This window comes from Ailuropoda melanoleuca, chromosome 12, assembly GCF_002007445.2.
Source record: "Ailuropoda melanoleuca isolate Jingjing chromosome 12, ASM200744v2, whole genome shotgun sequence".
Classification (NCBI taxonomy): domain Eukaryota; kingdom Metazoa; phylum Chordata; class Mammalia; order Carnivora; family Ursidae; genus Ailuropoda; species Ailuropoda melanoleuca.
In genome coordinates, this window is record NC_048229.1 from 75,938,920 (window position 1) to 75,960,868 (window position 21,949).

A 21,949-nucleotide genomic window follows, 5' to 3' on the forward strand; every position below is an offset into this window, starting at 1 on the left:
CTGCACAAATGTCCTTTATTTTAAAATACCTTAAATCCTTTTTAGAAGAAGGCTGTGTGGAAATGACAAAGTGAGATCTTTACTGCATATTCTTAGATTCCTACTGGGAAAGGTAGACCTATATACGCCTCTTACCCTCATTCTTATTGCACCCCCACTTATAAAACCCCTTGAGCAGTGGCTATGACTATTTTCAGTCCCTGGGGATTGGTAGGAGCTTCTGAAAAATCACATCCATATAGAAAAAAAAGTTTCCTTAAATCATGGCTCCAAATTTGGTGCCAGATGCACATTTGTGGAATAGGCGGCCAGTCAGACTCTCACCTGAGAAGTTAATAAAATCTATTGCCCCTTGATGGATTTTTTTCTGCAAGTGAGAATTGATCTGTCGTCTTTGTGATTTGTGAGATGGCTAGGAAACACCAAACACCATCATGACTTTGGCCACATTAGGAAGGAAAAAAAAAAAAAAAAAAGGAAGAAAGAAAGAAAGGAAAAGAAAAAAAAAATCCACCGCCAAGTCTCTCCAGGCGTGGAAAGGGCTGGGACTGCTGGGTTCATTTTATTTGATTTATTGGAATTAAAGTGGATCTTATTAACATTTTAATAAAGAGAATCTTTTTGCACAGGGCTGGAAGTGTTCTACCAGTCCCCGGTGCAATTCCATTCCCTGCAAAAGTGGAATCGGCTGGCCTTGCCCAGCGTGATTTGTGAGGCTGGGCCCCAACAGTCCAAAAAAGCAAACGGGCTGCCTCCTCCGAGGGGCTCCCTCTGTGCGAGGTGCTCACCCTGTATCTGCCATGCAAAACGAGGGAGCTTTATGAAGGAATCCGTCTTGTAAAGCCATTGGTCCTGGTCATCAGCCTCTACCCAATGCTTTCGTGATGCTGCCGCTGATCTATTTGGGAAGTTGGCTGGCTGGTGAGGCAGAGCCTCTCAAAGCCTGGCTCCCACGGAAAATATGCTCAGTGCAGCCAAGTGCATGAATGAAAACGCCGCCGGGCGCTTCTAGTCGGGCAAAATGCAGCCGAGAACTCCGCTCCTTCTGTGCGTTCTCCTGTCCCAGGTAAGGAAGAGGGGCTGCGGGGCGCACCCTGCGCCCCGTTTCTGCATTCGGCTCGCCTGGTGCGGGCAGGGCGAGGGGGCTTTCGGGGGTCCGGGGACTCTGGGGCGCGGCGGCAAGAAAGCCTGGGGCTCGAAGGGAGGTCATTCACAGCCCCGGAGATCCTAGGGGGGGCCCTGCTTTCCCACTCCAGGTTGCCTCTGTGTGTGTGTGTGTGTGTGTGTGTGTGTGTACACGTTTGCGGGAGGAGGCGAGAGCTCCCGAGCCCCCCCCCCGTTTTTTTGCAAGCAGGGGCGACATTCTCGCCTACATCAAGTGGGGTAACTTTGATTCGCCTCCTCCGGAGGCTCATGCATCGGAGAAAGACTCAGTTGGAGGCGACTCCAAGGAGTCGTCGTTTCCCCCAGCGCAGCGCCGAGCGGGGAAGCGCGGCTCGGGTCCGGATTGCGGGCTGCTGGCCTGGAGAGGCCGGCCTGGCATCGCCGACTTCCCGGGGCGCCCGGGCCCCCTCGCCCAGCCCCGCGGCGCTCTGGAAGGCGCCTCCCGCCTGCCTAGCGCTGCAGCCCGGCTGCTGCTGTCGCTCAAAGGCGCGGGCTCTCGCCGCGTCCGCATCGGGGTTCTTTTCCTCCCGACCTCGGGCCCGGAGCGCATCCCCCCGCCAAACCCATCCCCTGCCAGGACGTAGGCCCCAGCCCCCCGCGCCCCCTTTGTCCAGCCAGCTGGAGCTCCGGCTCGGAGCCCCGACTGCCGCCTCTGCTGTCTTCCCCGGCGAGCGCAGAGCGCAGAGAAAAGTTCAAGCCTTGCCCACCAGGGCTGCAGCTGCCTGTTAACCCTCAGAGCGCTGAGACACGAGGGAAGGGCCGGTGACCCAGGAGAGGATGGGGGGCGGGGTGCGATGGATACTTGGTTTTTGGGCAACGACCTCTGTATCTCAAAGATCTCGGGAAGTTTGTGTGCAGGAAAGCAGTACTCCCGGGAGGCCAGACTGGAGATGTTGGCAGCTGAGGGGCACGCCCAGCCCTGCCTGGGGGCCTGTGGTTTCTGAGAGCAATGTGACCCAGTCCCCCAAGGCCTCCCGTGAAGCCTATGGGACTCCGGGTGAGCTGGCAGCCTACAAGTGGGTGGGTAAGATCAAGGCAAGGCCAGATAGAGAGGAGGGAAGGAGACAGGAAGTGCCTTTGGGTGCTAGGAATGGGTGTTGAGTTCCTGGCCAGGACTACTGAGTGCCAGGGGAACAGGCACACGTGTGAGTATGTGTGTGTGNGGGGGGGGGGGGGGGGGGGGGGTGTTGTGAGGCAGCTAGGATCCCAGGCAAGGGCTGGCTGGTATGTGGAGCCTTCTAAGGGAGGCCACTGCTAGATCAATGTTGGGGTTAGACTTTGGAATTGAGCCAGTGTCCCAGGAACGAGCGCAGTGACCATGGAAATGATGTGAAGTGGGGGTTAGAGGGTGAATGCTAGTGCCTGGGGGCAGGGTAAGGTGCCTGCTGCTGAGCCCCTCCCCCACTTGGGATTTCTGTCTTCCCTGGATACACAGCCCCCATTCAGGACTGCGCAGTTATACTCCTCTAACACCAGAGCTTTGCTGGCTGATTCTCTGGGGAGTCCCTGTAACCTTAAATCCTGCCACAAATCCTATGTCTGTCCGTGAACCTGTTTTCCAGACTTCCTGGAGTCTGACTGTCCCTGAGGCTATATGTATGTTTATATATATATATATATATATATATATATATATATATATATCTCCCCATTTAGTAGGGTGGTTCAGAATGTGCCTCTGATTCAGACAGATCCTCTCTGCCATATGCTGGTGATACCACCCTGGGCAAGTTATTTAATATCTCTGAGCTTTCTGATTCTCCACTGTAAAATAATCTTATCACCTTCCTGGGATTCAACAGGATGTCCTAGGTAATGCATTTACCATGAGGCCTGGCACACTGGGAACCGTTAGTGTGTGGGAGCACTTACCACAGCCTTTCCCCAGGACTTTAGAGTCCTTTTCTCTCTCAGCATGCTTGGACCTCAGTTAGGATTCCAGGGCTTGCCCAAAGTTATGCCTCCCTTTGAGCAAGGCAGACCACATGGTAGCACCCAGCAATTCCTGTGCACTAGGAGCTTCTCACGTGATACCTTTGGTAAAGCAACTGGTGTGTCTTCTCTCCCTGGGCCCAGATGGCACAGGTGGGTCTGAAGGCTGTTCAGCTCACTCAGTTCCTTAGCATGGGGAGGCAGAGGTTTTCCTGGGAATTGAATTGCCTGCTCTCTGAGGCTTGTTTCTCTCTTAGATTGTGATGCATAATCAGAGCAGATGTCCACATTAGGACACTAGTTGATATCCTGTTTGCAACAGCACCTTGCAGAGAAATCATTCTGGTGCAATTCACCTAATCGGCAAGAGGTTTAAGTGCACAGCTCTGTGTGCCATAGTGAAAAGTGGGGAAAGTCTTGGAACCTTTGAGTCAACAAGCAAAAACAAAACTTTCTCAAGGCAGAGAGAAAACAGAAGAAAGGGAAAAACAATGTAATAAAGCGAATTAGTCACTTGGTCCTAAGTGGTGTTCAGGCAAACATGTATGTGTTTTTCCACTGCAGTTGTAATACCCTGGGTCCAGCTTTGGAAGCCATCAATCTCTGTACATTTATTGGCTGGTTGCTGTTTTAGGCATTTTGGAAGGGGGAAGAAGAATTCTAATTAACAATGGCTGGAAGCTGGCAAAGTCAAGGAACAGTCACCTCTCTTCTCCCCTGGGGTGTTTTGGGAAGGGCTGTCCCAGAAGTGGCCTCTGGCATTTAGCTATGATAAATAATGAATGTGGAACAGATCAAGGAGTCCTGACATAGAAATTACACTGTAAGTATGATTCCCACCCCCCCAACCCCCATTTGGGTATCACTTGCAACTAGCCAAAAGTTCTAACAATAAATGAGTAATCCCCCAAGAATTAGAATTTTAGGGAGTGGTTCAGGTTTGGAGAGCAGTCACTTGGGAGTGACCAAAAATGTTCCACAGAATTCTGAGATGTTGATTTAAAATGGAGGAGTTCTTTTTTGGGGTCAGAATCTTGATTTTCAGGATTTTAAATGAGAATCAGTGTTTTTAGTACCCCTGAAACATCATTTATTATATGTTAAGGGCAGTGTTTATTTGCAGAACAGTTCTGATAAGGAGAAAAGACTATGGGAGTGGCAGAGAGCATCCCCTGCCCTCGGATGGCCTCAACATGTGACAGCCCGTAAGATTTCAAAAGCACTGGGGAAAGAGAGACATAAGTTGTGAAAAGAATCAAAGTGGTAGAGTTCACATGTCTGAACAATTTTTTTTTTTTAGCAAGTCCCCAAAGAGATTTAATAAACTGCAAGGCTGAATATGTGATCTGGAGTTTATGTAATGCCACAGTCTATATTAAAAGCCCAACAGTCATCTGAGCTAATCTCTTCTGCTCTGCCTCCCTCTCTTCTCTCCTTTTCTATCTTTAGCCTTTGGGTTTCCATTAAATAAAATCTATTTCCTTCTAGAAGTATCTCCTATGCGTTATAGTGGAATTGCCCAGCAAACCAATGTACCCAGTAACTGCAGTATATAAAATACCAGCATTTGCATGTGTGCACTGAATCTCAGTTTGAGGTTCACTCTTTAGGTAAAAGTGCAGCTTGGTTCTTGAGAATACCCTTCCTTCTTTCCCTGCTTCCAAAAAGACAGTTGCTTGGAGAGTCTAGTTAATTTCTATTAGGTGAAGGGAAGGAAAATAAATGACAAACCATGGATTCAGTGACAGTCACATCATCTACATAGCCACAGTATTTCCTATTTCTTTGTGCCTGTGTAGGTCCATCTCTGTGTGTTTTGATCTTGTTTTAATACCTGTTGAAAAATTTCTCCAGAAGAGGGCTCCATTCACAGCATTACAAAATTCTGAATCTACAGCTTATATATTTTAAAGAACTTCAGTGTAGTAGCTCCATCAAAACCCAACTATTCTCCTTATTCCCAATTATTTGTTACAAGCTCCCCCAATGAGAAGTCCTGCCATTTTGCACTGAGTATCTTTCCTCTTTTCTTTCCCCCTTTATTCCCTATTGTAGTTGGTTCCTTTCTGTTTTATTCTGCAACTATGTATCCCCTCTGAGTAATAGAGCAGGGAACGTTTGAAAGACCTTTGTAGACAATGCCCTATGAAATGTGGGGAAGTTCTGAAATTTCCTGGCATTTGATTTTGTTTGGACCTGGTTTTACTCTTCAGGCAGCCAAAAAGGCAGGCACAGCTCGCCTGTGAAAGGAGATAATCTTCCCCATTAGGTAACTACCCAGAAGAATGACTCATGAACCAGATTCGCTCACCCTCCAGCACCAGTTGAAAAGGAGAGGGAAATATGTCTGTCATCCAATTACAATAATCAGTTGGGCAGAATCAAATCAAGTGACCAGTTTTGGCATTGTTTCCACTTAGCTGTGGGCAAGGTGCCCACATGCCTCAGAGAATCTGACCCTCTCGAAGGATACTGCCAATACAATCCCCTGCAGCCTGTCTCCTCTGTAGCTACCTAGGGATCCCAGGCCTGACTCCCCCTCCCTGAGCAGACAGCACAAATGATGATGGGCTGGACTGTAGGATCCCCTTCGTTAGGCACTAAGTAGTGGCTTTATGCTAGGGTTAGGGTAGAAAGCAATTTCTTTCTCTACAGAGAGAAGCAGCTAAGGGCAGGCTTGGGAGGAGAAGAAATGACATTTCCAGCTTGAAACACAGACTGAGCCAGGGCTCATGCTAGTCAATGGGTCACCCTTTGGCTTAGCAGGTTGAACCTTGAGATATCTGCTTGGTGCTGAAGCTCATCCAGCCCAATTCTGCAACTCTGGCTTCTGGGCAAAGCTGGTAAAGTAGCAGTCACAGGTCAAATGGAGCTCATGGATGTATCTTGTTTGGCTAGATGTTTTGAAAAGTGGGAAATTGTAAATTAAAAAAACCCAGGTTTCTCGGATTTCTTTAAATGTCAGAAGGCCAGGCAATCCTAGAGCTTCATTCCCACTTGGCCACATTTCACTAGAGCCAAGTTACTACTGCCCCCTTTAGGAAGGACATGCTTCTGTAATTTGCCACAGTCCCTATCAGTCCGCACTTCTCATCCAGCCAGTTGTACATATTTCTACCTACTGGCCCAATGGCCATTTGTGATGGGAACTTCTGCTTTCACAAATTTTGAGGCTTAATCAAATTGATACAGTCAGGTTTTTAGTGATGGGCTACTTGAAAAGGGAGGAGCAAGCCTCTTTCTGATCACTGTGATTGAACTAGATTGAGACTTGCTTGGAAGAACATGATCAAGGGGATCCACACCTCTGTCCTGAGAACATTACTACCATCAGTGCCATTTAGTGACTAGGGGTCCCAGAGCACTGGGACAACCATGTCATTGTTCCATGAGTAATAGTTACACCCAGAGAAGTGACACACTGCAGCTTTGAGTAAACCAATGTGGGTACACGAGAGTGTTGGTACATCCAAAACATTGTAGTCAAGGGGCTCTGGGAGTACTGGATATTAGGTAGGCCCCAGTGCACTGTGCCTAGTGTTATACCAAGAGCATCAGTACCCTTGGAGTACAATGACAGTGGCGTCATTCCCACCGTGTTGCTCACCCGCGATGTGAGTGTCATCAGAACCTCACAATAACTTCTTGTACTCAGCCCTGCAGGGGACTCCAGGAGCACTGAGTTAGCTCTCAGAGCATTTCTAACTTGAGGGTAATGTTAGCTCTGTAGGTCTGTTGCTTAGAGCACTTTTATACACGAGACAGTGTCACCTCTACCACCAGTTGGAATTTGTGTGATGTTCTTATAACTGCTTTTCACAGTTAACACCCAACATAGTCTTCACATAGTGTTAATGCTAGAATTAATGTCATCTGCCTCCATAAATACTAGATTAATCTGTCCACCCATCCCTTACCAATAGGTAAGCCTCTGATAACTTGTTTTCCATAGCCTCAGATCCCAAAGATCAGCGTAAATATAATCACACACACACCAAAAATACAAATAAAAAAAAATGTGATTGTTCTTCCTTTGTCACTTGCCAACAGAAGTCAAATTCCTGAAAATTAGTATTAGCAATAGGCACGTTTTGACATGTCATGTCTCATTTCAAAGGCCCCAGCAAGCGTCACCCAATCTGTTACAAAAGCACAAAGCCCCTGTGTCTCCCAGCTGAGTGTAGTCCGGGCTGGGGTGGAGGGCAGCAGCTGCTCAGCTGAGAGCAGCCCTGCCACATGCCTGGGCAGGGCCAGGAAATGAGCTCAGCCTCTGGAGGAGCCTGGGGACCCTGCAAGGAATGTGGCAGCCTCCATGCCTGCCTTATGCGGCCTCCAGTCCAGTCTCTTTCCTCTGGGGGTGGCAGGGAACTGCTTTTCCGTGTGCTGCAGGAGATGGTGCCTCCAAAAAATGCCTGAAGCTTGAGCTTCTGTGGTCATCTCCCTGTCCACTGGTGTAGGGCCTGCAGAAAGTGGCTGGACCCTAGCAACAGGACCCGGAGCTGTCTCAGGCCACATAGGCTCTGCCTTCAACTGCTGTAAGCTGCGGGGCATCTGGGATCATCTAACTCAGGGGTTGCAAACTGTGGCCTATGGGCCAATTCTTTCCTGCAGCCTGTTTTTATAAATAGTTTTATTGGACCATAGCCATGCCCATTCATTTATATAATTGTCTGTGGCTGAACTTGTGCTATAACAACAGGGTTGACACCATATGGCCCACAAAGCCTAAAATATTTACTATTTGGCCCTTTTCAAAAAAACTTTGCAGGCTCCTGCTCTGACTCAGAATTACAGCCAGAGGGCCTGCAGGAAATCTTCCCAAAGGGCAGGGAGGCATTAGGGATTCAGTCATTAGAGGCTGTACTTCCTAAGCCCCAAGGACTCAAGTAACAACTTCAGGGAGATTTAGCTGGAAGTAAGTGGACTCATCACTTATCTGTGATGTCCACGGAGGACCTACTATGTTCTCAGGTTACAACTACTAGTGAGGCCGACCCAGTCTCTGTTCTCTTGGGGTTCAGACCCTGAGAGACCCCCTGGCAGGGGAGATCACTGTCAATTCAGGAATAATTCAAAATAGAGACAACTGCTATAATGGAAGAAAATGCAATTGTGTGAGGTGTGCTATCCTGTGTGTTTTGCTCATCTGTGCCTTGTCTTTCTCCCCCACTAAAATATAAGCTCCATTAGAGCACCTACTGCTGTCTAATTGGTCTAAGCCCTGCATCCCCAGGGCCTGGAACAGTGCTGGTGTGCAGCAGGCCTTCAGCAAATATGAATGAATGGGTGAATGAATGAATGAATATAAGAAAGGCATCAGATTCAGATGAAGGACCTGGGAGGCTTCCTTCATAGCCTGATGCTTGAGCCACAGTCTGGAGGAGTAGTGAGGTTTATAGACAAGGGAACACGAGAAGGTGTAGGCAGGGAAAAGCATTCCAGGCAAAAGGCACAGCCTGGGGGAAGTCTCTATGCAGGAAGAAATCCTGCATAGCCGAAAGAGGATGATATCAGGAGATGCTGAGTGGTGCTGGAGCCACTGGGGCATGGGCAGCCACCACAGAGTTTTTAGTGTTTGTTCTGGAGCAATGGGCAGCCATTGAAAGTAACAAGCGGAGGGTGTAGTGTGACAAGGTCAGATTTCCATTTTGAAAAGGTCACCCTGGCTGTAGTGTAGCAGACGGATTGATGCTGGGTACGAGTGGAAGGGAGAAGCAGTCCAGGCCTGAGATCATGAGAGTGGCAGTGCAGAGGGAAACGGATGCATCAGTCAGAGCATCCAAGAGACATTAAGGGTAGAACCTGGCAGGGCTGGGTAGCTGGGTTCAGAGATGGCAGAGCAAGGGCCAGGGAGGGGTTAAGGAGCAAGCTTGAGTTCCGACTCTTTCAACTGGCAGCTTCTTGCCCATTGCCCAAACAAGGAACCCAGGTGTTTGACATTATAAACAGGGTCTGAGGGCTGTTTCCGTGGGGGTGTTAGCCAGGCTGCAGTAATGGTCCTCAGGAGAGGTGCCCCAGGCCCCAGTTACACTAATGCCCACAGATCCAATCCGTGCTCGCATCTGGGATGGGCACTGTGGGGGCTTGGAAATGCCCTTGTCTAGAGAGACTGATGTGTAGCCTCTATAATTAACCAATCTCTGAGGCTTTTCATGCAAAAGATATTTGGGAGAAATATTGCCGAGCCCTTTAATCGTTTCTTGAACATTCAATCAACAGCACTAGAAATATTTCTTACATGAAGCAAATAATGACCTACTACTTTCAGCAATCACTTTGCGAATGTTAACAAGTCTTCATTTCAGCAGGTTGGATTTGGCCTTGGTGACTCTTATGTTTCCAGGTGGAATAGCAGAATCTTCATCAGTGTGCCAGGGAGTGGTATGTTGGTAAATGTTTAACAGCTGGCTTCTCTTAAAAAAAAAAAAGTGGCACAGGCACTTAACCCTCAGAATGTGAGGGATGCACATGTATCTGCATTTCTTGAGGCACTTAGGGAATTCAGAGGTAAGCAAGATGGTCATAGGACGTGTTCTCGTGGGGCTTGCCATCTACCGAGGGCAGCCCTTAAGAAACAAGAAAATATGTTTTATGGGGCACCTGGGTGGTTCAGTCGGTAAGGTGTCTGCCTTCGGCTCAGGTCGTAATCCCAGAGTCCTGGGATCGAGCCCCACATCGGGCTCCCTGCTCGGTGGGGAACCTGCTTCTACTTTGCCCTCTGCCCACCCCCCCATGCTTGCTCTCTCTCTCTCTCAAATGAATAAGTAAAATCTTTTTTAAAAAAGAAACAAGAAAATAAATAGCTGAAATAATACGAACTTGGTAATTTGTTACCATAGGAAACAACAGGGACTAAAACAGCATTGAAGGGTTGATTGCTTTGTCTTCTCTCCCATTGTTTCACCTTCCCCTTCCTCCCACCCCCCCCATCCATCTTTTCTTCTTTCTTCCCATAGTTAGTACACTCTACTCAGTGCCAAGAATGCTGCTAATTTGGAATTCAGAGATGAATACATACGTGGTCCTGAATAGGGAGAGTGCTGGAGGTGAATCAGGGCCTCTGGTCTGCCGGGACTCAGAGGAGCGGGTGTCTCAGATTGCTTAGGAGAGTTAAGGAGACTTCTGAGATTTTAAGAAGTGAGTTTGAATCCTGGCCATTTGCATGCTGCGTTTCCTCTTCTGTTTCCTCCTGTGTCTGTCTGAACAAGGAGAGACCTGCCCAGCAGGGTTTTGGTTAAATAAGCATCTGCTTGTGACTTCATCCGTGATTGGCAGATGCTGGGTGCTAAAGGAACGTTGGCTGTATTAACTTTCACACACTGCGCTCCAGGGGAACTTGTAGCTTGCAGGTGCCATGCGGCCTTGGCCTTGATCATCTGACTAACTCAGAGGGGAAAAATGCTTGTGTATTTAAAATGCATGGATGTTAGAAAAAAAAAAAAGTTTGCTCTCTGGGGAAGGATTTGCCAATTCCCATATTGGTAGCTCCCCAAACATCCTTCCCCTGGGGATTTCATGCCTCATAAAATCATTTGATCTGGTGGGATCTCATCTTCTAGATGTATCTTCTCAGCAGCTGTTTCCCTGGAGGCTTTATTAGGGCATTGTGTGTGTGGGTGTACATGTCAGTACCACGAGCCCTTATGATTATGATTTAAAATATATCAAAATACCTGAAGCAACTTTACAATTTATTGCTATGTGCCAGTTGCATACATTATGTCAAATCTTTATTACAACCCTTAGGGACAACTATTCTTATCCTTATTTTATATGCAATGAAAAGAAGTTCAGAGTGGTTGAGTCATTTACCTAAGGCCACACAGCCATTAAGAACTGGGACCAGGGATTGAACCCTTGCATTTCTGATTCCTGTGCATGTGCATTTTCTTCCATATTTCCCTGATGTATAAAAGCTTCCTCCTTCATCCCCCCCACATGATGTAAGAATTTTCTTCTTTGACTATTTTGTTTTCTGGCTCTCCTGGAGTCAAAATGGCTGCATGTAGTGACCCCATTTTTGAATTCCTGGTGTCTAAAAGGGGGCCTGGGACCTGGGTCTCCTGTCTGGGTTAATGGTTGCAACCTGGGTTAGCCCAGGGTTATTTGTGTTGTCACTGAGTCCTTGTTTTTGACCAGGGGTGAACAACCCACCCATACAGCATGCTTCAGCCAGCAAGAATGGCCATCTTACTAAGAGGAGCCACACAGGACCCCGTTAGGTTGTGGCTCCTTTGCAGCTTCCAGTGCAGGCAAATTCTCTAGTGGTAAATTTGCTGGCGGTTTCCTGCCTGCTGCTAAGCTGTAAGGCTGGATGGCATTCCTCCCCAGGGGTGCCAAGGAGCTCCAGTGTATCCTGAGTGCTACTTTCTACAATAACGTTTTCCCTAGTCTATAGGAAATGAGTAATATACAGCCTGTAGCTATATTGAGACAAACCGATCTATCGGGCATTGCAACGGAACTGAATCTAACCTCAAGTGTAGTTCTGTTTTACCAGCAGAGTTTTCTTCCCCCGCCCCTTTTAATTCAATTTAAGTGCCTTTAGTCAGGCTAGCCGTTGATTCCATGAACATTTGTTGAATGCCTATTATGTGCCTGACACTGTCTTGTGCACTGGTGACAGAACAGGGAGCACGCACAGCGTCCCTGTGCAGCTGGATGGGCGTATTCCCCCCTTTGACCCAGTCCTTACCGCTCCGCATGGTGGCCTTGCATTTCTGCCTCTCTCAGGACGTTTGTATCTGTGCACCCCCATTTGTACATTTCATGTTTAAGTTATTCATTTAACAAATATTAACTGATCAACCTCTGTGTCTCAAGCATGATGCTTTACACTGGGTGAGCCGCAGTGATTAAGAAAGACAAGCTTGCCTGCCCTCATGGAGTCTACGTGCTACTGAGGGAGAAACAAAGTAAACAGCAACAAGAAGTAAATACAGTAATTTTGGCTAGTGACGGTGCTGTAAAACAATTAAAATGGGATGGGCAGTTGTTCTGAGTTTATCCACAGCCCTCTCTTGGGATAGAAAGTTCATTGTTCTGATGCAATGCCATTTCTACTTTTTAGGGATGAAATGTCCTATTGTTTGTAAAAAGAAGTTGATTAACGAACTGCCTATCCCATTTTTGTCTTCTATTTATCATGGTAAATAGAGTGGTAAAGTGTTGTTGGCAAAACTTTGTCCGTTCTCTATTTTTTCTTTTTCTTGAAATTTTGCTTTTGGGATTCTAAAAATATGGCAACCAATGATTTAAACTATAGGTAGGTAATCCTTTTCTGTAAAGAATAAATATATGTCTGTAGGATAAATATATGTCTTTTTTGCAGTTACTCAACATATCAATGTAGCATAAAAACAGCCACACAAATGGGCTGGGCTGGGCTCTGTTCCAATAAAACTTTATTTAGAAAAACAGGCAGAGCTGGATTTGGCCTTCAGGCTGTAGTTTGCCAACTTCTAATCAAAACCATTAGCCACCTCACCAGTTGGTTAAATTGGGATGGGGTCAAGCCCAGGGAGAGAAACCAGACATTTTCTTTGGCCTGTTGTTTCCATGAGAATGTGGTACTTCTTAAGGACGTGGTAGCACCATGGGATTATTCCATGTTAACCTTGATCAAGGTAAAGATGAACTAAGGAACCTAATTCTCGGGCAACCACTAAAATATATAATAATTTAGCTTTTGTAGTAATTATCTGGACTATAATTTTTAAGGTTTCCTCACCACCCAAAGGTGTACTGGTGTTAAACACTGTATCTTCGGTTGCATTCCTCCAAACAGTGATGGAGTTACAGGCTTGGATGCGGGGAGGTAATCTGAGAGATGATTCTAAGACACAGAAGTGAGGAACAAGAAGAGGAAAGCCAACAAAGAGCATGTCATTGAGCTGGTTACTGTCATGGGCAGCTGGGGCTCATTACTGCTAGGGCCCCTCAGAAGAACTCTGTAAAACTTGCTTCGGAAGAGTCCCTTTGCTGGATAGGAGGCTGGGGTGTGTGTCCACTATGCCCATCTCCCATTGGTCGAGGGTGGCCCCTGGCAACATTAATTTCTCTGTGCTTCACTGATGAGCCTTTGTGGCTCTGGGGGAGCAACCACGGTTTTGGAAAAGTCCTGAGCAGAAAAATAGAGAGGCGTGACAGGTGCTTGGACTGGCAGTATATGCCCTGAGTAGAGCATGAGTTTATAAGAGATTCCAGTTGCCTCTGTATATGTTACCAGAAACTTTCTCAGTAGAGCTTATGTTAAAGGAAAGGGTTATGGTCGTTTTTTTTTCAAACCCACTAAGTTTGGTTTAGCACCCACCTGCAGATATTCTCTTTCCCACTAGATGGTACCAGTATGCCAAAGCCCTGGAATGCTATGTTGGACCTCATCTTTGACATGAATATATTCCCACTACTTATAAACAATTAAGGAATAAGCAACTTGAGGTTGGAGGAACAGACTATGAGTGTTTGGGGACATAAGATGGGAGAAGGAGGAGATTGTCTGAGCAGTTACCCTCATTCAGCCGTTCACCAGCAAATCTTACTGACCACCCACTGAGTGCTCAACACTCTTCTCAGCATTGGGAATACAGATATAAGCAATGTACACAAAGTCCCTAACCTGGTGAGCTTCCGTACTGGTTGAGGGGAGAGACAATAAAAAACGAACAGGCAGATACATGATGTGTGTCACGTGGTGAGTTCTGTGGAAAGCACAGTCCTTCTGGTATCTATCTGCCTGTCTTGTCAGCTAGTAGGGCAAGAGATTATTTCCATCTGTTTCTTAAACCCCATTCTGCCACTCACCAACCTCTTGTGATTATGCTTACATGAGACTGTGAGTTTGTGGAGGGCAGAAGTCGTGCTTGGCAAATGGGTGTTGACCACCTGGAACCTGCTGTAGCCCACCTCAACCAATGGTTCGTTGGTTGATTTCATGTGTCTGGAATCATTCTGAATTTTTACTGTTGTCGACACACAATAGAGTTGTGTTTTACTCAGGGGTTAGATTATAAAGTCAAGGTTTAAGGCAAACACAGAGTTGTCATTAACCTTGAAATATCTTAAGTTGCCCATTAAATTGCAGTGTGTGTGGCTTTGCATATGCATCCCTGCACTGTAATCAATATGTAACAATGTATAATGCATGCCGTAATAGTACAGTGCATAATAAAGAATATAGGCAAGATATAATTTTGCAGAATTTAATTGCAGTATTTAAATTGTTCTTTTTCCTTCTCATTTTGGTGGAAGAGCTGGATTTCCATTAGTTAAATGTGCATATGATAAGACTTCACTGTATTCATTCAAGCTGTTTTCTTAATCGTATGATTCCCACCAGGCTGTGTACTGGGGAGGGTAAGAGTTGTGTTCTCTGTGCTCTGTTCATCTTTGGGTTCCCACCACTGGCCACATGCTTTGGAGCAGAGGAACAGCATACAAGTAATAATAGTAGTAGTAGCAATATTGGAGATCAATCTTTAAGTAGTGCTAACTATGAGCTAGGCCCTGTGTGAGTGCTTTAGATGTATTAATTAGCTCTTTTAATCCTCCTAAAGACTCTATCGTGTATCTACTGTGATTTTAATTCCATTTCACAGATGGGGAAATTCCAGGAGAACTGGATAAAGGTCACACAGCTTTTGAGCTCTGGGGCTGAGATTCAAACTTGAGCAGTCTCAAAGACCACACGTTGTGTGATTCCATGAAATGGAAAGACTTGTCCAGAACAAGGGAATCCATAGAGACAGAGAGTAGAGTATTGGTTGCCTAGGCCCCAGGTGAGAGGAGCAGGGAATGGGGAGCGACTGCTAGTTCATGGGATTCCTTTTTGGGAGTGATGGAAATGTTCTGGAATGAGAGAGTGATGATGGTGGAACAAGTGTGTGAATATACTAAAACACGCAGAATTGTATATGTTAACAGGGTGAACCTTACAGTATGTGTCTTTATTTCAATAGAGCTGTTATTCAACAGAAAAACAAGCAAACCTCAGGCCATCCAACCCCAGGACTCTTGTGTGGCCATCTCTGAGCCTTCCTATAGGTGCTCACCAAGTGCTCGTGGCATTCTCCTCTCTTTACTTACATTAACCCTACTATTCCTCAAAAGGGCCCTATCATCCAACCTGCTTTCAGAGATCAGAAAACTGAGGCAGACATATACTGAGGAGCTTGGGGCTTGCAAGTGACCTTGGCAGTTCTGGGCCTGAAGCATACTGGTTTTCACACATTTTATTAATTAAAAGCAACCCTAGTTGACCAGAGCTACAGGTAACCCGGCTTATCAGAAATGAAGCAATGGTTCTTTACTTTTGTTTTGCAGATTTGCAAAATGGATTAAGATCCTTCTTTGCTCACTGGTTATTATTCCGCTCTGGCCCAGGTGGGTCTGGTGTAGGGTACTGGCACTAAGACCCAGAGCCTATAGGGTCTTAGTGTGCGTTAGAAGGTGTGTTAGTATAGCTGACTTCTAAAAGTAATAAGCGAAAGTGGCTCAGAAACTGGGAAAGAGGGAAGAGGAAGAGGGAGAGAGAACTAATTGATATGCTAATTGTCATTGTACTGAAGTTGATACCAGATTGCTGAAAGGATTCATCCAAATTAATAAGAATGTTTGGCACCCCTTGGCTGGTTCAGATGAAGACTTCATGGCCTGGCAATGAAAAGGAATCTTTTCCTTTTCTAAGGTCTAAGGCAGGGGAAGGAGCTCTTAACTCTTACACTTGGCACTCAGCATCTCCAAATCAAGGCCTCCACCCCCACCCAAAACACTCCCCCTTCAGCACCTGCCTCCCCAACCAGATATCTTTTGATTACCAAGCTCTGTAAACATGAGATTTATTCCTCTCTGCTTTCACTCTTGTGTTGATGATTTGTATTTGCCTTTCATGTTTAAAATGCAGAGTGACGAAGCCATTAGCCAAGCACAGTACAGCAGGAAAGGGCAGCAGGGCTTGCCCCTGGATCTGGCCCAGGATGCCTGTTTGTGATACTGGAGGGTGAGGATTTATAAAGACAAAGCCAAGGGACTATAAATATCTTCCCGGGTCTCTAGTCTGGAAGAGCAGTTGTGACTTGAGCTGGGACAGGAGCTGGGATTGAAAGCATTCTGGCTGAGATCAGGCTTCCCAGGTGTCTGGCCTCAGGGTGGCAGAGAGTGCTGGGCCACCTAGATTCTTAGAGCCTTCCCAGGTAGCAACAGGTGATTTTACCAAACCACATGAGTGTATGATTTTCCAATATGTTTTGCAAAGTGTATTCTGAAGAGGTAATTGTTCCATGAGATGTTAATAAGGGTTCTGGAAAAAATAGATGCATTAGCTAATATTTTGGGAAACCCTGTACTTACCCATAGAAATGAAACAGGTTGTGTTTTGTTTTTCACAACTGAATATCTCTGAGACTTTATTGTGCATTTGAGTTTCAAAGAGGGACTCCCCAAAGCTGCATTTCCAATGCTCTTCCAAAATTCCCAAGGGTAAGGGAACTCTTGCATAGAGTATGTCATGAGATAGTGATGCACAGGGTAAATGTGGGAAACAAGCTGTGGATTCTGGAGTCTCAGGGTTTGGGCCTTCCCCATCAGGACCAGCAGTGTCAGCATCACTTGGGAGCTTGTTAGAAATGCAATTATCCACCCAGCGTCTACTGAATCAGAGCTTCTGGGGTGGACCCAGCAATCCATGTCTTCACACCTGCCTTCTAGGGGGTTCTGCTGCTCCCTCAAGTTTGAAACCTTCTGTTCCACTGGGTGGTGGGAAAAGAAACCTTTCTGATGTTATTCTGGGTTAAGGAGGGAAATGTGTCTGGGGCAAGAACTGTGCTCCCCTGAAGAAAGTGGAGATGACAAAGTGCAAACCACAGAGATACAGGAATGGAGGCCAAAGGTTCTGCTCTATCCCATTATGGCCATAAGTATTTACTTCTGGGAGACCCTGAGCTGTGTTCACAGGATGCCTTTAGTGACAGCTGCAGTCTACACAGGCAGACTGGAAGACCTGGGGTGATGACAGAAGAAGCATTTGGGAAGTCTGTGTAGGGGAGGCAAACCTCATCTTAGATTTTTATCTGAGACTCTTTAAAGAAAAGGAAGATTAAGAAGAGAAACACCAGCAGTTTATTAATATGTATACCTCATGTGTACATGGTAGATACTCGGAAAAAATGAGAAACTCTCAGAAGTGGCTTAGAAGTCCAGTTTAAATACCATCTTAAGCTAAAGACAAGAGAGAGAAAGGTGTGGGGAGGCCAATTGTGAGGGTGTAATGGGGTTGAAAACAAGAGATTTATTATGCAAGTTTAAATCAGCGCCTTCTCCATTGTTAAGGATCTGAAGTTGTCTGCAGGAAATAATATCTGTCCTTCTTGGTAGAGAGGGGGTGAGAGACGCCTTTATAAATTCAGGTCTTGTTTTTAGGCAAAGAGGAAGAGGACAGTAAGGTTTTCTTGTACCTGCTTCTTCTCAGTTGCCTTCAGCTGAAAATAATCCTTATGACAAAGTGGCATGTCTGCTATTTCTCGTCTGACTTAGCAGCCACTCCTTTGATTTTATATGTTTGTGTGTATGGTATGTAATGTGTATGTATGTATGTACATATAATGTGTACACATATACACACATACCACACACGTCTACACACAGGTGTATGCATACATAGCATATGTGCCCACATATAATAGATATATATGTGTGTGTATACACACATATAACATATACATATAAACCCATGTATATATTCTATATATATACATGATACCTACCAAGCCCTAGTCACAATTGACACCTACTAAGTTCTAGGCTCTGTTCTTTGAATTAAGGTTTCTAAGGTGAACCAGACAGATGCAGAGCCTTGTAGAGATTACAGACCCAAGGGGAGAATGACAGGCAATGACACTGCTGGGTCTGTGAGAAGAGGTAAGTCAATAGCCATTGGGTTTTGAAGCCCATCCAGAATAATTCTTTGTGTGCCATTATGAATCTTTGCTGATTTTGCCCATGATTCTTACTTGTGAAATATAGTCTAAACCAGTGGTTCTCGAATGGGGGAAATTGTATCTCCCAGGGGCCATATGGTAATGTCTGGAGACATATTTGCTTGTCACAACGTGGGGAGAAGGCACTGTTGGCGTTTGGTAGGTAGAGGCCAGGGATGCTAGCAGTTCAACGTCCTGCAGTACACGGGACAGCCCCCACCACAAAGAGTTACCCCAACCCAAATGTCAGTCGTGTGAGTGTAAGGAAACCTGGTCTAAGTGTAAAGCTTCATGCTCACCCAGCACACCCGGAATGCTGTCTCTACCCCATCCCATTCTAGAAGCCACAGTCCAAAGCTGGCTTTGTGAAAAGAAAACTGGTAGCAAGTTACTATTCATGTATAATTTTTCGGAAGGTAAAACCATGACTCTCTAGTAAATATAAACAGTAATTCATTAATTTATGAGGAAACCAATAAGATGCTATGATGGTTTCAGAGGGCATTTAAGAAGCTAGGGTATTTCTGAGCAATTTGACAAAGAAATATTTGGATGAGATTGCTGAATTAGGGGAAAAAACAGTTAATGTGCAACATGCCTAAACTTGGCGGTTATCTGTTTCACTAGACAAATTATTTTTGTTTCTACTGGACAAAAATTGACAAGTAACTGATGAGTTCACTGAGTCTGGGAACTTCCATCAAGAGCAAACAAAAAGATGAGCTAAGAACATGCACCTAGACATGTACTGGTGACCTTTGTCCCTGAGTGATAGTCAAAGGATTTCCATCAATCATTTTGGCCATGTCTACAGGCTTTGGATAATTTTTTTTCTGAGTCCTTACAGATGATTTTTAATTTACTAGTGTTGCCTCACCTGAAATAGTCTGTGAAATATGGGGCAAAGAAAAGGAAGAGTCCGTTGAGGTCTAGGAGGTGGTGGGAGGAGAGAGTCTGTAGGTCCAGTTGATTGTGTAGATGCCATCTGTTAACTGCTTTCGATTAAGCGTGTGCTGTGCTACATGCTTTCTTTCAACCCTATTAGGTGGGACTGACCATCATCCACATCTACTGATGAGACTGGGTCAGAGGGAGAGTCAGAATGTCAGTAGCAGACAAATGCAGAGTAAGGCGAAAATGGTGTGGGATCAAGACCAAAAGGCGGAGAAATAGAGAAGGAAGAGGGAGTGTTACAAGTTGGAGGGAAGCATGAGTTCAATTTGAGGCGGAAGAACTCATAACATATTCGGGGGGAAACAAGGAGGCTGTTCTGGGTGACAATAAATGTGAACACAGTGTGAAATTGGATCAGTGCTACAGGGATGGCAGCTATTAATAGTATCAGCGTTACTTGAGCCAAAGGATCTCGCTTCTGCTACAGGGCAGTGCCTGGCAGTAACCCATGGTGGTTAGGAGCCCAGGCCTTGGGGGAAGATGGAATTGGTTTGGACCTCAGCTCTGCCCTTGGAGCTCTGTGTGGCCATGGGCAAGTTGCTTAATATCTCTGTGCCTCAGTTACTGGGTCTATGAAATGAGGGCCATGATACCTACCTGATACTGCTGGCATGGGGATTCAAGACAACCCTGTAAAATCTTGGTTGAGCACATGATAAGCCCTTAGGAAGTGGCAGTTGGTTCTTTGAGGAGGTGAATAGACAGGATTTAGCAGATGATGGTTGTTAGCCATTTGTTTGTAAGTGTCACAGTCTCAGTCTGAGTTCTCGCAAAAGCAGATTCTGAAAGGATTTGAGTGCAATTAATTCATCTGGGAGGTGATCCAGGGGTAACTGTAGGGGGGTGGGGAAATGAAGCAAGGAAGACAGGGCAGCCATGTGAAGGGTCTGTTATTCAGCCAGTTTCTACTGTGGCTACTTGGACCTTTATTCCCTTGGGGACCCTTGGGAGCCAGTGTAGAACATTTCAGAGTTATACCACCTGAGGGACATGGGAGCTCCAGACTCTATGCCACAAATCTGGGTGGGGCTGTTCCAGGTGGCATTGATTTTGAGCACTGCTGAACTTCTGGGTATGGACTCTGGTCCCAGAGAAAGCCATCAGCAAAGAGGTGTGGAGTTTTTTGGCTGGACATGGGCCAGCCCTAAATGGAAAGGCCAGAGGGATATGGCCTTGGGGGATAGGTGGGAAGCCCTCAGCATCTGCTGTAGTCAGTATCCAAAGGCATTAAAACAGTGATGCCCTTTGGGCCAGGAATCTACACGTGAGATGTTAAAGAAACAGAGCTAAGTATAAAAAAAGATATACAGAAATACTTCTCTGCATTATATGTGATAGCCCGAATTGCCATGTGCCTGGCTCTCCTAAGTGCTCAACAAATAAGCTAAATTCTAGCAAATAGCAACTGGCTAAGTGACTCGATGGAATATTACACAGGCATTGAAGAGGGCATTTATGAAGACAGCAATGGCATGCAGAAATCACCTGAGTGAGAAATGATACAAAACAGGAGAGTCTGTGTGGAGTAGGATTCCTACTAAACAAACAAAAAAAACCCCCTATATATGGGAAAGGGGGTGACACCTGAAAGGAAATACGTCAAAATCCTAACTGCGGTTTTGTTTGTGTAATGGGTTTGTGAGTGATTTCTTTCCCTCTACTTTACAAATCTCCATTGATGTGTATGTATTACATTTACAATGAAAAATACAGTAAATATGAAAAAATGAAGGAAGGAAAAAAAAGCTTCTAAAGAACAGGTTGTGGAGATCCAGCAGAGGTTTTGAGGGAGGGAATGGAAAATGATATTTCAGAAAAATTAACCTGTGGGTACTGTGGAAGATGGATTGGATTGGGGAAGACCCAAGGTAAGAAGTTCAGCTTTTGAGCAAATAAAGGTCACAGGGAGTGTGGAAAGGAAAGGGCCAGTTTTAGAAGTCTTGGTGGTTAAGAGGATGATGGGGAAGAAAGGGAAAAATGCCAGAAATGATCCCAAGATTTTACTTTAAGAGTGCTTTAACAATGATTCTGACTGATACAGGGATTACTCTGACATTATTTCCCCTGCCTACAGTTGCATTGCATGGTGTGTGATAACAATCATTTTGAGTATATCTTACTATTAAAACATAATGCAATTTCTTTTTTTTAAGATGTTATTTATTTATTTGAGAGAAAGAGCAAGAGCAAGGAGAGAGAGAGAAGGAGCAGGGAGAGGGTCAGGGGGAAAGGGAGAAGCAGAATCCTTGCCGAGCAGGGAGCCCAAAAACATTACGCAATTTCATCTAAAAAAGAAAATTGGCAATGGAACAACAAACATATATTGAGCACATCTTTTTTTTTAATGTTTTTTTATTATATTATGTTAGTCACCATACAGTACAACCCTGGTTTCTGATGTAAAGTTCGATGATTCATTAGTTGCATATAACACCCAGTGCACCATGCTATACGTGCCCTCCTTACCACCCATCACCGGTCTATCCCATTCCCCCAACCCCCTCCCCTTGAAGCCCTCAGTTTGTTTCTCATAGTCTATAGTCTCTCATGCTTCATTCCCCCTTCTGATTATCCCCCCTTTCTTTATCCCTTTCTTCCCCTACCAATCTTGCTAGTTCTTATGTTCCATAGATGAGAGAAACCATATGATAATTGTCTTTCTCTGCTTGACTTATTTCACTTAGCATTATCTCCTCCAGTACCGTCCATGTTGCAGCAAATGTTGAGAACTCGTTCTTTCTGATAGCTGAGCAACATTCCATTGTATATATGGACCACAACTTCTTAATCCAGTCATCTGTTGAAGGGCATCTCGGCTCCTTCCACGATTTAGCTATTGTGGACAATGCTGCTATGAACATTGGGGTGCATATGGCCCTTCTCTTCACTACATCTGTATCTTTGGGGTAAATACCCAGTAGTGCAAT

The 21,949-nt window shown here is 45.5% G+C and overlaps 1 protein-coding gene across 5 annotated transcripts in view; it reads left to right on the forward strand.

The window, feature by feature from the left end:
- Positions 1 to 765: 765 nt before the first annotated feature.
- Positions 766 to 21,949, forward strand: part of CDH13 (cadherin 13) — a 1,033,545-nt gene continuing 1,012,361 nt past the window's right edge. For 2 of the 5 annotated variants that reach the window (XM_034672816.1, XM_034672817.1), the window contains exon 1: positions 789 to 1,066. In XM_034672816.1, coding sequence (XP_034528707.1) covers positions 1,022 to 1,066 — 45 coding nt within the window. In that variant the 5' untranslated portion in view covers positions 789 to 1,021. Of the gene's footprint in view, positions 1,067 to 21,949 lie in introns of all 5 variants that reach the window. The other 3 variants (XM_034672819.1, XM_034672820.1, XM_034672818.1) reach the window with 3 other exon arrangements.